Genomic DNA, 16546 nt, shown 5'->3' with positions numbered 1-16546 from the left:
TCTCTTCCTATCTTAATATCACTTGTTGATAACCAGGTGTAAAATCCAGATATTCAAGAGCGATTTGTTGTTTTGAATAATGCTCATATACTTATATATTTCAAGTTTGAAACCAGCATAACGTAAAAGAAAAATGAAAAAAAAAAAACCTTCACGATTATTAATTTCTCCCAATACGAACAATTGGAGAATAGCCACAAGTTGGTAGAAAGCCACAACTTCAATTCAATGTGTCATCCATGGCCCAAGTTAAATATCAAGCCGTGGTCAACCAACTAATGGTCCAAATCACTTGAACTGGCCCAAACGATCTCCATGAAAACATTCTCAGTCTCTATTACGCAATTCCTCCATCCTAGTGGGCTTATTGTAAAAAATTAGAAATAGACCGAGTGTATTTCTATCACCATTTTGATAGGAAGCTAATTCCTATCAAGGAAGAAAACCTAAGAACCCTAAAAGCTAAAGCTAAGATAATAAAAGAGAAAGATAAAATGCTTCAATTTTCTTGTTATCCATTAATGAAAGAGAATTACATACTTATGCTAAGAGAGTAATTTCTAAGGATAGCCATACAAGTGGCTACATCCTATTAATGGAACATTTCAGAATATTAACTAATTCTATAAACCAAACAAGTCCATTAAGTCCACTCTACGATTGGGCTTGTGGCAGTGGAAGAGGTTGGCCCACTGCCTACCGATAGTGCTATCACATTGTTACTTTGTGGAATTGTACAACGCTACATGGCATAATTCCTTGCAACACATTATCAACTAGGGGTGAACATGGGTCGGGTAGATCCAATGAATCCGTCCAACCCAATCCGATCCAATAGAAAAAATACGTGTTGGATCGGGTTAATCGGATGGATTTTACTACAACCCAACCAAGTCCGGGTCGGATTTCATATTCAGTTCAAATCCATCCAACGCAACCTAGAATCCATACATATAATAATATTTTTTTTGTAATTTTACTCATACTTGGAGTGCTAGTGTCGGAGTGATGACTTTTGAAACTTTGAGACTTAAGTATTTGTAGTTATTTGTCATGTTAGAACTAGGAGTATTTGTTTGTAGTTATTTGTTACATGTTTATATATAGTTATTTGGCATGTTGGAGACATCTATTATCTAAGTTCTAAGTATCATGCCATGACATTTAGTGTTGGTTTTCACTTTTTAGGTTAGAAGTCTCACATTGGCTAGAGATAGAACATAAATAGCCTTTATAAGGGTTGTGCAAACCTCAACTCTTGAGCTAGCTTTTGTGGTTGAGTATAGGCCTCCCAATTTCTAATATGGTATCAGAGTCTATCCTATATCCATTTGTTGTTTGTTGTGGAGACCTCCCATAATTAGGCCACCCGTTGTTGTTGATCCCACGTTCCAGGTTGTTCAGTCCTGGACGTGAGGGAGTGTGTTAGAAGTCTCACATTGGCTAGAGATAGAGCATAGATAGCCTTTATAAGGGTTGTGCAAACCTCAACTCTTGAGCTAGCTTTTGTGGTTGAGTATTGGTGGGCAAGATTGTTTGGCCAAACCTATACGATAGAGCTACCGATCAAACACTTATATTTATAAGTTAGGTTGTATCAAGACAGTCTTACTTATTTGTTACTAAATCAGTCATTGTGCGTTTGATTTATCTTAGTAGTTTGGGCTAGTTAAAACATTTTGTAATTTTTATAGGCAAATGTTAGTAAATTAGTCATCCTCAGGATTCGAACCCTGGACCCTTCACCCTTAATCTCACACAACCCTTATGTCTCTAACTTTTACCACTTGAGTCATCTTTGAAGACAGTTGAAACATTTTGTAATCTACATAATTTCAACATAGCCTAAAACAACCTATCAAATCTACTCTATTTCTCACATATTTCTCTCTACTCAACTTCTTTCTTCTCTACTCTCTCTTCTCTATCTCTCTCTTCGCTACCAAACATAGTGTAAGAGTTTTGAGATGAGAGTTATATATTGATGTTTACCTAAAACCCACTCCAAATCATCATCAATCATCAATCATCAATCATCAAATCAAATCAAAGTTGAAAAAAAAAACCTAGAAAAGATAGAACAACATAGCCACGTGGCAGAAAAAAAGCCAGAACAACCTTTTAGTTTCACAAAAACATGGATAGAAGGCCACACAAACAACACCAGTTGCACTCTCCGCCTTGCGCCCACGCCCACACCACGAAAATCTAGTCTCACCCACATTCCGGAACACCTCTGAATCGCTAAAAGATAAGATTTTGCCAAACACCCAGAAATCCATTTTTCTTCAAACCTCTTCTCAATCCAATAGAACTAGCAAAAGTGCTTTTTTCTTCTGTTTTTGCTTCTGGGGCACACAGTGTTTGTGCCCAGTTGAAAGAGTGTTCCTCATTCCAAGGGATGAACGTTGAGGCAAAGGGAAGGGTGAGACGAAAAGGGTCTTCTTCTGCATGAGTTGGCCAAAAACTTTCTGGTTTTTCTTCAAGCAGCAACTATGGCTATTGCTTCGGCCACCCTCTCTTTCCATTTTTGTAGATTCTCCATTCATCAAGCTCATTCGTTGTCGTTGCGGAGTTCCACTCGAATACGCCATCGCTTCCCTTCTTGTAGAAGGTTGAACCTGAGTTACCCTTCTGCTTCTCATAGGTAAAGTTTTATTGTTTGTGATTATATGAATTGAAGTGCTAGGTGGTCAGGTTTTGTGTATTAGCCCTTGCAATTTCAAATGTGAACACTGCATAATGTTTTTCCTTTTTCTGTTATTGGTTACAGATTTGCTTGTTTTAGTTCCAAATGTTCAATAACAAATACTGATGTACAATTGGACCATGTCACCACCAATGAGGATCAGTGTGAGGGAGTGGTGTCATCTATGGTTGAATCTGAATGTGCGGTGGTGCCGGTTAAACTCCAACCTGATATTATGGATACTGAGTCCTTGAACATACTCTCTGAAGCAACATTTGTAGATACTCTCTTGACAGCATTACCTGTAGGTTTTTTCCATGGTTTTGGGTGTTGTTTAGCATTGCCTCATTGTTTCTCATCTTTCTATGGTTTGGTTCGCAGGTTTTGTCTGAAGAGGAGCAACATGTCCTTGCTGCTACTCCAGCCCACCCAGCTGGGTTATATGGTAGGATGGTTTGTCCAATGATTTTATTCTTTGTTTTTTGTCATGTACATCAATTAATGACTCTGAAATTGAATATTCTAAGCTGCTCTTAACTCGAAGATTGAATATTTTCAGCTTTCTATACTAGTTGTGTAGCTGCAAATTTTGTGGAGCAGCTTTGGAATTTTGCTTGGCCTTCTGCCATTGCTTTGATTCATCCAAGCCTTTTGCCTGTTGCTGTGGTGGGTTTCTTCACCAAAGTGGCTATAATTGTTGGAGGTCCCTTGGTTGGAAAAGTTATGGACCATTTGCCCAGAGTGTCTTCATATAATTTCTTAACTATCATTCAGGCAAGTTGTTTAATAAGCTATATAAAGGCAAACAGGATATATCCATATTCCCTAAAATGATCATTCTTTCTATTTGCAGGCAGCTGCTCAATTGCTATCTGCAATGATGATCATCCATGCCCATTCGGTGCCTCCTACTTCGGTGTCCACTCTGCTTCTGCGTCCATGGTTTGTAATATTGGTTTCAGCCGGGGCTATTGATAGGCTATGTGGTATAGCTTTAGGAGTTGCAAACGAGCGTGACTGGGTTGTGTTGGTATTGTCATTCAAACCTTCCCTGTTCCATTTACATGTAATTTAAAATATTTGTTAAAATAAATCATGTTTTGATTCTCAATACTTGATTTCCACAGCTGGCTGGAGTGAATAGACCGATTGCACTTGCACAGGCAAATGCTGTTCTAAATCGAATTGATCTCCTATGCGAGGTATTTACATTTTTTTATGTTTGCAGCTAATTATCTTGCTTATACATTTCCCTGTAAAACAGATAATACTTCCATTTTCCAGTTGAATGAAATATTCAGGAACCGTCATATTGGGTACCAAATATAGTAGCTTTGTCTTGGAAACTAAAATTAATAATCGTTTACAGATAGCTGGGGCATTGCTGTTCGGAGTCCTTCTTTCAAAATTTCATCCTGTAACCTGCTTGAAAATTGCTTCTGGCTTAATGATGGGGTTACTGCCTGTTTCTGTAATTTCTCTGCCTTTTTTCTTGCTCTATTACTTCCATAAGTTGGAAGATGAATTCACTCTCACTCTCTATTCTCAATTTGCAGATTGTTTTAACATGTTTAGCCAACAAGCTTTCCACTGGTGTTCTTGACCGGCCTAAACCATCACAAACCTGTTGCAGAACATTCAGTGAAGATTCTGCACCAGATGCTGACAGTATAGGTACTATTTAAACTGATCTTCTTTTATGAAACTATCCCGTTGTCTGGGTTTGGGTATTTTAAATATGCTTAGTTGCTTACCTCTATCTGCTGGCAAACCAGTGGTTAAAGGTCTGGATGCTATCAAGCTCGGCTGGAAGGAGTATCTGGGTCAGCCAGTTCTTCCGGCTAGTCTTGCGTGGGTGCTCCTCTACTTCAATGTTGTTCTTACGCCAGGCAGTTTGATGACAGCATATTTAACCCAGCGTGGTATGTGAAAATTTCCTCAACGTGTCCTTTTTTTTTTGGAAACTTTTCCTTCTAGCAGATAATGTATTGCATAAAAAATATAGTGTAGCACCTGATTTCAAGTATTTCAAAAACTGCTGTCTATCATAGTTGACACAGTTTTTTTATTTTAATTTATTTAAACTTTCAAAGCTTTCATACTTGATTAGCTTAGACTAGTATTTTTTGTATAGTTACTCTTTTAAATGATAACTTCCTTATTCTAGCATAAATGGTGTTTTTCCAAAAAATAAATAATTAAGCGAAGTATTTTTAATGTGATTGTTAAACCAAGTGCTAGAACCAACAGTCAAAAAGACAGAAGGGAAAAGAGAGTAGATTTAGATGCAAGTTTTTTTGTTGCAGGCTTCACTTCTGAATGGACCCTTGCTCATTTATTCCATATGTAAACCAATAGTGAATGTTATTCTGTAATTTCTTTTATCTTTTTTTTACCGTGTTTTCTTGGGGGTAGAGGCTTAATTTTCTTTTTTCAATTGTTCAACAGGCTTGCATCCATCTATTATTGGAGGATTCAGTGGAATGTGTGCTTTTATGGGTGTTGCAGCAACATTTGTGTCCTCAACTCTGGTCAAGAAATTTGGCATTTTGAAGGTTTCTTCTTAGCTTTTAATTTTTATCATTTTTAAATTTTGCCATAGGAGGAAAGTTTGAGAACTTACTAGTTACTATATGAGATTATTAAGAAAATATACCTCTCTATCAGGCTGGGGCAGTTGGGTTGGTGTTTCAAGCTTTCCTTCTCAGCTTGGCTGTTGCTGTATATTGGAGTGGATCAGTATCTCTCCAGAGCCCTCTTCTTATATTCTTGTTTCTGATTGTAAGTCACTATTTTTTGTCATTGATCATTGATTTCAAAGCTTATAAATTAGAATGTCAAGTCGTGTAGATCTAATTGTGATTCAAGTTCAGCTCACACTGAATCAGTGACCTAAATAGCGATACTGAATGTTCAAGGTACTCAGTCTAAGGAGGCTTTTGGAATACTGATTTGAACCTTTAAAATCATATTCTCAAATATAACATGCATTAGTTAGCTTGGGTGGAAATTTTGTGGACCTTCTTTGTTTTACTAAAGACAGGATATGTCTGCTAAAAAAGTTGCAGAAGGTTATTGAAATGAATATTTGTAATTCAAGCCAAAGCTTTGTACCAGAGAAGATAGATTATGGGATTCCCAAATGCATTGTGTATTCATTGTTTGGAAATTTTCAAACTTGGATTTTTGACTTGAAATTAGCTCTTGTCAAATTTTAAACTACTGTGTTTGTGTGAGCAGATTATGTCACGGTTGGGACACATGTCATATGATGTCGTAGCGGCACAGATTCTCCAAACAGGGATCCCGTCATCCAAAGCAAATCTCATTGGGACAACAGAGGTTGCTGTCGCAAGTTTAGCAGAGTCTATAATGCTTGGTGTTGCCATAATTGCAAATGATCCTTCTCATTTTGGATGTTTGGCAATGTTGTCTCTTCTATCAGTGGTTGGCGCAGCATTGATGTTCTGCAGATGGTTGATGAATCCCACCGATGAACAAAGAAGACTTTTTTCTTATGATCCTCAGTTTTGATATTTTGGTAAGTATCCCTTGTATTCATTGTTTTGTTTACATGCATGGCCTTTTTCTTATGATTCTCAACTTTGATATTCATGTATGTATCCGTTGCATTAAAAGTTCATTGTTTGCTAGCATGTTTTTCCTTATTATATAAAAATGGTAATGAACGCTGAGTGAAAAAAAATGGGTAGAAGAGGGGTTACATCATGTTACTTGAGATAACTTGTTTGGTCTACTACTCTACTGTTCAGCATCTGGCTGAGTATGAGATTTTTGTTAGTGTACTGCTGGTAGATTAAAGGTCTTATATATTTGGATCAGATTCTCTTTCCTCATAATCAACTATGAATCCCAGGAGCTACTAACATGAGTTTTTCCGCTGAATTGAGTTTGCTTGTCTCCACATTTGGGAGCCTTAGAATCAATTCTCATTGGACAGAATGTTTTTTAAGTAGTTATGTAGATTTTTCGCAATTAACTTAGAGAATTCATTTTAGTTCCAAAATCAATTTTGTGGATAAACTAGAGATAGTAGCTTCTACTGTAGGCATAATCAATTGTGAGATTTCATGACTTATTTCACAATATTCCCTTATAGAAATCACTTTCTCAATTAACACGTCAAAACGGTAATCACCACACTTTCAACTCACTATTACCATAATCAATTTTGTCATAATCAATTCTCATAACGTTGATCCAAACACACTGATTTTGACTTTAGAATCAATTATAGAAAGATTCTTAGTGCATGTTTGGAAATTCTTACCGTTGATTCTAAAGTCAAAATTATTCATGTAAAGAAACTTCTACGAGTAGTTTTTCGGAAAAAAGAAACATTCAAAGGCATTTAGAAATGTAAAAAGAATGTAAATTGCAATGAATCCAGCCTGTGGATTATAATGATGCTCTTATTCTCTTAGCAGTCTTCTTAAATATTTCATCTAACCAATAATAACTTCTGTTTGTGCAGTTGTTCCATCAGCTTCCTTATTGCAAAAACAGTTGGATGTGGACAAGAACCAAAAATATATTGGAAATTGTGGTTGATTATTGTCCACCAGTTACAGGAGCCTGTGACGTTTTCTTCTCAACATGGTCAAAGACATTCATTGTATAGTCAAATAGTTTGTTTTGTTTGCCTTTAACTATGTAAATGCTTATCAAATTGAATTTAGCTAGGTTTCTAGGTCCACCACCACGTACAAACAAACGTTTTTTGTATAGCATAAATCAATTTTTGAAATTCTTTCCCGGGGTTAGAAATTTGAAACAGACTTGTTTGCAGTGATTGTGATAGGGTTTGATAATTCCTAGGGAAATCACACGGTGAATGCTGTACACTTCTATTTTGATTTGACTTACAGGGTCAGGGATTCATTTTATAAGAAATTCCAAAAAAGTGAATAGCCATATCTTTTCTGGTTCATATTATTATCACGTATATTATTGATAAGTTTGATATATGGATTAACAGTGCCAATATAAATGTATAGTATAAAATGAATGAAGAACCATTATGAATTGAGATAGAATTTCACTCAGATTAAAAGTTTAGTTAAAGGTTCGATTCTTGGTAATGTGTATAGAAAATGATTTGGTTGTCAAAAGTTAAGATAACATCAAAGACATAAATGGTAGTTCAAATTAGTTTAAGGGTGAGTCTGTAATTTTCAACAGCTAAAAAAGGTGATAGACCCACATAGTTGTTCACCCTAATCAACACAATAATGGTGTTAGGAAATACTAACAAAATATGACCATATAAGATGTTAATGTAATTTTTTTTTTAAATGTCAGTATTTATAAAGAAAAAGAAAAAACTGTAAAATGACATGCGCTTTCGTCCAACATATAACATACTTGATCCCTTTCCCATCACCTACAGTTTCTTATTTTTTTCATTTCTAAGCAAACAGTGTCTTCCTAATGGCCTAGATTCTCTAAGAAAGATATCTATTTAGTTATATTTTCACTTTCACATTACTTGTCTCTATCAAAATATTTCTACTATAATTTCTGTGTCTTTCTATTGCTTTTCTGGGAAAGTTGATTACTTCATGTTTACAATTATTGAGAATAGAAAAGGTACACTCCAGTATTTACTATTCACTTTTCTTCTCTAGAACAATAATGAATACTTTGCAGTTTGCACACTTCATTTTCTAACCTTTTTCTCAGATTTTAAAGATAATCATTCATCTGCATTACACATCTGGAAAAGTTATGAAAATGACTGGAATAAGTTTTTATTTCTTCATTTTAAAATCAGATATGGTTTGAATCTTATCTAATTGTTATGGTTTTGGTCCTTACTTTCTTAAAAATAAGATTTAGGTCAAACCGAATATGTAAAATATTTTTTCTTAAATATTTTTTATTTTAAAATATTATTCAAAATAACTTCTTTATGTATAGGTAAATGAACCAACATGCTTGAAAGTGATCTTCCAAAGGCAAATAGGATTGGAGATAATCTCATCCAAGAGAGAGGACATGACAGAGGGTCTCAAGCAAACGAATGACATTTAAGAAATCGCTTTGCTGCTTCGAATTTGCACAACCAATGGGAGTTTCAATCCTTCTTTCTTAAGATCTGTTGTCGCTACTTGTTTCAAATAGACGATATTTAGTCTTTTTATTTTTGTTTGCTCATTATTTTTTCCACTAGTAAAATAAAACTAAAATGGGCTTTCTAGGTACCACAATAAGGCCCAAAGATTCTAGTCTTGAGAGTTTTGAGTTTTGCATGCGTTTTTTATTTTAGGCGATGGAAGACAAAAGCAAACAAACAGGGTTGTGCCGTGTTGACGCCTTCACATATTACCTGGTGTGGCTGGTATTGTTGCCGTCAAAAACAAGAACACTGCATGAGAGAACGGCACGTATCCGTCACGCTGATAAATTTGTTCCAAGAACGGAATCATCATCATCATGTTCTCTGGTCAACTCGATGGCGTGTTTGAATGCTAGTTTTCATGCTTCAAATCCAAAGTGTGTGGTAAATTATTATGTTTTATGTATAAACCAATAAATATAATAATGTTTTTTACATTCCAATTTCTTTTATCTCAACGTCATGAATCTCAATACAGAAACAGAACCAAGATTATTGTGCCCGGATCAATATATATCTGAAAATTAGTTTATTTTGTGATTTATAATAATTTCGAAAATATATCTCTATGTTTAAGCTGAACCAGACATTGTGTTAGTCGAATTTAACTGCTCTAAAGTCTAAAGTGATAGTGTCACTGCATAGAGTTAGGAAATGAGGCGTGCGGACACCATTAACATATCCTCTAATCACTTTATTATCCTATTTGCTAAACTAACTACTATATCTCTCGATCAATCTATAGTTTAGGAGTTTGCAAGGAAATGAAGCATGCTAGCAACATTAACATATTCCCCAACAACATTATGTTTTGTTTGGTTGAAGGGAGAAAGAGAGAAGAGAGAAAGCGAGTAGAGAAAAAGAAGTAAGAAATAGAGTAAAATTGTAGGTTGTTTGATATAATAAAAATAGAAGAAAAAATAATAATAATAGATGAGTAAAATGGGAACGTGAGAGAAAAACCTCACCATCTCTCGTACTTTATCCGCAAAATGGGAAGAGGTGAAAAAGGTGCTTGGGCTTACCATATTTGCTCCCTCCTGTCTCTCTCTCTCACCCACCAAACCACCCACCAAACATAGGTGATTCACGGTCTGTTTGGTAGAAGTGAGAAAGGAAAGAGAGAGGTTGAAGAGAGAGAGATAGAAGAGAGATGGGTAACCTACCCTCGTTTGGATGTGCAAAGAGTTTGTGAAGATAGATGAAAATTAGTGGACCCTACTGCTTTTTTTTCCTCTTCTCTTTTTGCGAAGAAACTCAAGTGATCGTTGTGAGTTTTTTCAACTTACCACAATTGCCCTTATTTGTTTTATTCTTGCTCAAGGATTCACAACGTTTTATCAACTGTTCAAATTCTTATTGCTATTTTTTTTGAAAGGTATGCATCGTTTGAATGTACTAATAAGAGATTAATTGAAAAATAAAAAATAAAACTAGCATATTAATATAATAAATAATAATTTATTGATTACCAAATTGAAATATTAAATTAAATGATGAAATAAAATTATGTGCTCGATGGCATAAATAACATTTTCTTAATTTACCTTTTATAAAAATATTTATAAAAATATAATAGTAATTCAAAAATAATTTTCCACTCTCAAAATTATAAAATTTTGTAATTAGGATAAAAGTGTCATTTTACACAAAATCAATCTTTTCTCTTTCCACTCTCTATTCAACCAAACGAAAGGAGAGAGAAGTCACGTCATTCTTTATCTTCTATCTCTCTTCTCTTTATATCATACCAAACAACCTATAAATCTACTCTATTTCTCACCTATTTCTCTCTACTCATCTTCTCTCTTCTCTACTCTCTCTACTCTATCTCTCTCTTCTCTACCAAACAAGGCCTCACTCTCTTTTGAGTATTTCTCTCCTCTAAATCTCTCTATGAGAACTCTCACCTACCAAATAATTCGTAAACCCAAAATTAGTGGATCCTCAATTAATGGTTGGGAAACTTACGAGACTTGTAAAGTCCTTTATCTTAATTTTTGCCTCATTCTTGACTTTTACTTACTAGAGTTCACTACTATCCGTCACTAATAGCGGTGACTAATTTTCTTGTTGTAGGTGCTTACATTAAGCGGTAAACGATTAGACAAAAAATGCGCTTCATTCACATGAGCGATGATCAAACCCCTGACCTCATAGTTAAATAGTGATGTGAGTTAACCACCACGTCACACCTTGTGGTTTAATGAAAAACAATTTGTTTACACGACAAATACACTCACACCTAATAAGAGATATGAATAGAAGAGTTAGAAATGATAGATATGACGGATAATGGCATAGAGAAGAAGATAGAAATATGAAGAGAAAATATGTGAAAATCGAATAGAAGATAAAATTAAGCGTGAACTTATCAACAATCCTTCTTAAATTATCAATTTTAAGAGGAAAAAGCCTCCATTCAAATACCAACTATGATATATGTAACATATTTTCTTGTATGTCTTATTTTTTTAATATTGTTTCATGTAAACCCAAAGGGTGTAGACACTTAGAGTGAAATTGGAACATAAGAGAGATACATGACATAATTGATACATAATGTGTCGTGATATGAAGAGAAAAATAAGAGACAAAATCATGTATATGTGAGGTATCATGTTGATGATTTATGAATCTAGACCGCTCATATTCAACTACTTTTTTCATATTTCTCTTTTCTTTTTTCATCATGTCTCCTATTATGTTCATATCATTGTATATTCATGACTTTCTACTCGGTGTGAGTATACTAGATGTTACTCCCTCCGTTCCTGATCTTTTGTTGTTTAAGGCTATGCACATTGTTTAAGAGTGCAATTATTGATATATTTGCTGACATAAACACCCCTATTTAATGTTGAGTTAGAGTGAAGAGAGAGAATGATAGTTATTGGTTAAAAAATTTATTATGGTTTTGATTGGTGAAAATAAGTGGTGGTAGGTGAGAGAGATAATATTAAATGAGAGTAAACATGGAATAAATTGAGAAAAAATGGATTGGATTTGTAAAACAACAAAAATTTTGGAATTTAGGCCAAAAGTTAAAACAACAAAAGATTAGGAACGGAGGGAGTAACAAACAATTTTCCTTTAAACACACTAGTGTTGATTCCCCTTCAATGATCGAGACTAATCATTAAAATACTACTCTTATGTTCCTATATATTTGTCACTATTTTAATTCTATTATTGTTTCTATTTATTTTTCACTTTTACGATTTCAAAAGAGTATTAATCATATTTTACTAATTTTACAAATTTAATGGTGGTAGTAAAGTTGAATAGCCACAATTAATAAGAGAGATAAATAATCATATGGGAAATTTAGATAATAATTTTTTTTTGACAGATAATAACTTTAATAAAACAAGAAATGTCATTCCTTAATACATGTGCCATGGCATTGAAGATTTGAAGTGATAGGGTATGACTTCCCTTGTTCCTTAACGATTTTTGTTTTAGTCACTATTCATATTTTTCAAAATGTTTGTTGTTTTATAAAATAAAGACATTTTTTTTTTTCTCTAGAACTTTCAATAAATTTTCTCTCACTTATTATTTTTCATATTAACCAACCTCTCATCTATCAACTACAATACATTCTTGGTAAAATTTAATAATTATACTTGATACTAGTAAAATTAAATAATAGTATTTTATTAATATTATACTCCATCCATTTGTTCCTTTTTATAAGAAGCAAATAGAAATGCATCTTGTTCCTTTTTGTAAGAACCAACTTGAAGTTTTTAGTGCATTAATTATTTTTTGACAAACTTATCCTCATCTTCTATATATCTATATCTATATATATAAGTAAAGCACACTTGAACCATTACATTAAATACATTAGTAAAGATTACATGTATTATAATGCATTAAGTAATAACAAATTATCTTTGTAATAAATATATTAAATAATAAGATTAAAAACTGGAAAAAAAAATTGTATTGTCAAAAGCTATTCAACTACCTACATTAAATACTCACAAAAATACCTATATTAAATAATAATAGTTATAATTTTAAAAAATAACTTGAGTTGACAAATATTAAGAATTAAAATTAATTAATTATAAAGACTTAATAGCTCTTTTGGTCCCTCACTTATCACGATTTTGCACTTTTGGTCCCAGTAAAAAAATTATCACTTTTGATCCTCCACATTGCTTAATTCTTTGCAAAAATATCCCTATTTGAGACTAAAGCGGCACAAAGTGTGTAATTGTGAGGGACTAATTTTGCTAATTTTTTTTCTAGAGGGACCTAAAGCGCAAAATCGTGATAAGTGAGGGACCAAAAAAGCTATTAAGCCAATTATAAATAATATTCATAATTAATTAATTTAGATAAAGTATATTTAAAATTAATAAATATTTTTTATTAAATAATTATTGATAGTTAAAATTATCATAGAGTAATATTTCTATTTAACTATATATATGATGATAAATAAATTAAATATATTTAAAACTAAGTTTAAATTAGGAGATATATATTAAATATATATGTTATGTATGTCATGTTAGTTATAAAAAATAATTGAATAATTAAATTAAATTTATTTGTCAAAATAGTTTAATTTTATAATTTTGATCTGAAATATGTTTTCTAATAATATTTAATATGAGTTCATAACCTCCTATGAAGTTTATCGTTGTTGAACTCATCTACAATAGACTAAAAATGTAGTATACAATGAAGTATTTAATAAACTTCCTAAATGAAATTATATTTGATATAACTACCATATTTCTTCATGGATAAAAAATAACAATCATTCTTAACCAACTTTCACTTTTGCACATTATTATGGTACACGAGTTTAAGAATTTTTTTAACTAAGTCCTTATAATTTATTTGTGTTAACCACATGTATCCTCTGAGGGAATCAAGTTCTATCAAGTGTAGTGAAAGTTAAAGGTCTATCATAAAGTGCATTCCTTAAGGACGAAATCTCAGGGATCCAAAGATTTAATTTTAACCACTGTAATAGACATTCATTAGGTTGAACGATTTGTGTTTGCAAAATTGTCTTATGAGGTTTTATAATTTTTTACTTTCTTTAAAACTATAAAAATTTATCGAATAAGATAAATTATTATCTTAATTCATAAATAAGTTAAAAAATATATGCTCTTACAAACTGCATATTAACTAATTAAATACTCATTATGCAATAAATATTATAACTTTTATATGTGTCACTAAGAATATGTTTCGACAATAAATTTTCATTAGCACACTTCCCATAAAGTTTCAACTGAAAACACTACTTTCATGGGCAAAACATGAAAGCAAGAGATAAATACAACTTTGTAAAAGTCGTTTTACTTTTATAGATGACTTTACACAAACACGGACTAAATTATTCAGGTCTAATTATATATTTTCATCGTTTTACATAATATTGAAAGTGCATTACTATTTAAACATACAATTAACAAATAAATTGAAAATAATTTTTATTAAAGAAACATAAAATATAAAATATGTGCTTCGATCCCCACACAATAAACTCTGAACGAGGGATGAGAAGCCTTAATTATGACTAAATTTTCGAATCTGTAGGTATATCCAAAGAGTGACCAGTACCAAATGTTTATACCAAAGAAAAATATACTAAAAAATTAGTGTACAATAAATTTTTTACTGAGCTTTTTTAATGTAATTACATCATATATTTATCATATTCTTAACTATCTACTATTCAATAATATTTGATATTACATAAATTATTTTTACAAATAATAGACACATAACTTAAAAACAAACCCGTGCAACGCACGGGTTTAATTTCTAGTATATATGTAAAGCACACTTGTGCTTTTGCATGCAATTAATGTATTAAACCATAAAAGCTCACATGTCTTTATATTAAATACATTAAAAAATAAAAAATTTAATAAACTAAAAACTGAAAAAAAAAATTGTTTTATAAAAACTTATTCAACTACTTATATTAAATAACAACATTCATAGACTTAAAATTGACTTGAGCTTTGCATTTGACAAATTTAAAAAATCTAAATAAAAAACAAAATAATATTTATTAATAAATAATTTAGATAAAATACTTTTAAAATAAAAAAAATTCTATCAATATATATCTATCTATATTGTACTTGAGACTCTTATTTCCCAAAGTAATTATTTATATATATATATATATATATATACATTTGGTTTTTCCAAAAAAAAATCTATTTATCTATCTATATATATTAGTAAAGCTCACTTGAGCTAAGTATTAAGTACAAATACACATGAGAACCTACATACATTAGTAAAAAAAACTGTTGTTTTAATGAGATAGCTTAGTGAGTCAATGAACGGGTAGCGGAAACTTGTGCACTAATGATTTCAGTTTTAAACTTAATAAATATCAAATGTATAAGCAAAAGAGTAACATTCATGCCAAAAGTGTAACATGCCACAAAGTTATATCTGCAAATGGTTTTAGCACGGTACCTTAAATTAAAATCAAATTTAATATTAATTTTAAACTAATATCAATTTAGTCCAAGAAAAAAAAACTATTAACAATAAAGCATACTTCCGCCAAAATTAATCTTGATATGCAATGGTCTTAGTTTGCTGTCCAATTTTCTGCAAGAATATATGTCTATTTTTCTAAAACTCACAAACTCTTAGAATTCCTTAACATAGTAACTCCGAAGAAAAACTAACTTTAAATTAAAAATAGTGGCATGATGACAATACCAGTGTCAAAAACTGAATAAAATTGTTAATGTCAAGAGGCTATTCAACTATCTACATTAAATAAATAAAAAATGAAATGTATTATATTGAACCATGCATCTATTATATCTCTATATAAACAAACCAGTGAAATCACTCACAAACTCAAATTATTCATATTTCTTAGACTTCAGCTGCTGGTGAGAAAAAAATGACAATTGTCTCTAACTACTTCAACAAGTATGTCATTTTTAATTATTTTAGTTAATTTCAAAATTGATTTTTTAAATTACTCATTCTTATTTCTTTATTGCAGGAGAAAGATCATCAACAACAAAAAGAAACACACATTACTTAGTGATATATATCTCCGTTGCAGATGATTGGAAAATAAAACTGTGACTTTCACATATATGGTAATTTACTAAATAATTATTCTCACTCAATTGAAATCATACAAATATATCATCATTTCTATATTTAAATGACACAAATCAGTAACAAAGTGTGAGCCACATAAATTTATATACTGCACTAGAAAGATAAGTGTAAAATGTAGTACTCACTATATTCTTGATAAGAAATAGGAATCGTTCACTCCTCAATATTGTCATATTATGGAAAAAAATAACAACTTAATCATTCAAAGGGAACAAATGACGTCCATCCTGCAGTTAGATAGAATCTATTTTTATGTTCGTGAAAGTGATTTTAAAATAACTCCTATGCCACCAGCAAACAACACATCAATCTTGATAAAAAAATTAGCACAACTGATAACATCACTGCAATGACTAAATCAATATTAGAAAAAAAATAGTAGACTACCACGTTCATTTCAATACTAATCTAATTAAGTAATTAAATTTCTTTTATATCAAAAAAAAAAAACTACTCTTATTTCAATCTCAATAGAAATCTACCTATTTTTTCTTCCGATGAAGCAAAAAAAAAAAAATCTACCTGTTTGATCCTTTTTTTTCCCTTATTAGAGAAAGAAAGTGTGAGAATAT

The 16546-nt window shown here is 31.7% G+C and overlaps 1 protein-coding gene across 1 annotated transcript; it reads left to right on the top strand.

The window, feature by feature from the left end:
- The first annotated feature begins 2115 nt into the window (after window positions 1–2115).
- On the top strand, window positions 2116–7640 carry LOC130718932 (solute carrier family 40 member 3, chloroplastic). Its single transcript, XM_057569581.1, has 13 exons — window positions 2116–2647; window positions 2774–2993; window positions 3071–3134; window positions 3249–3467; window positions 3547–3719; window positions 3817–3891; window positions 4059–4160; window positions 4246–4363; window positions 4465–4611; window positions 5138–5244; window positions 5357–5470; window positions 5930–6230; window positions 7185–7640. Exons 1-12 carry the CDS (start codon window positions 2496–2498, stop codon window positions 6221–6223), a joined length of 1785 nt encoding a protein of 594 aa, XP_057425564.1. The 5' UTR covers window positions 2116–2495; the 3' UTR covers window positions 6224–6230; window positions 7185–7640.
- The last annotated feature ends 8906 nt before the right edge of the window (window positions 7641–16546 follow it).

This window comes from Lotus japonicus, chromosome 5, assembly GCF_012489685.1.
Source record: "Lotus japonicus ecotype B-129 chromosome 5, LjGifu_v1.2".
Taxonomy (NCBI): Eukaryota; Viridiplantae; Streptophyta; class Magnoliopsida; order Fabales; family Fabaceae; genus Lotus; species Lotus japonicus.
Note: the sequence above shows the minus strand (reverse complement) of the source record. Positions and strands in the feature narration are given on the sequence as shown.

What these genes read in the sequence shown, in the direction of transcription:
- LOC130718932 (XM_057569581.1), top strand. Translation starts at nt 2,496, where the DNA reads ATGGCTATTGCTTCGGCCACCCTCTCTTTCCATTTTTGTAGATTCTCC. An exon ending in CTCTCTTGACAGCATTACCT is followed by an intron (nt 2,994 to 3,070) that starts GTAGGTTTTTTC and finishes TTTGGTTCGCAG; the next exon opens with GTTTTGTCTGAAGAGGAGCA. An exon ending in AGCGTGACTGGGTTGTGTTG is followed by an intron (nt 3,720 to 3,816) that starts GTATTGTCATTC and finishes TGATTTCCACAG; the next exon opens with CTGGCTGGAGTGAATAGACC.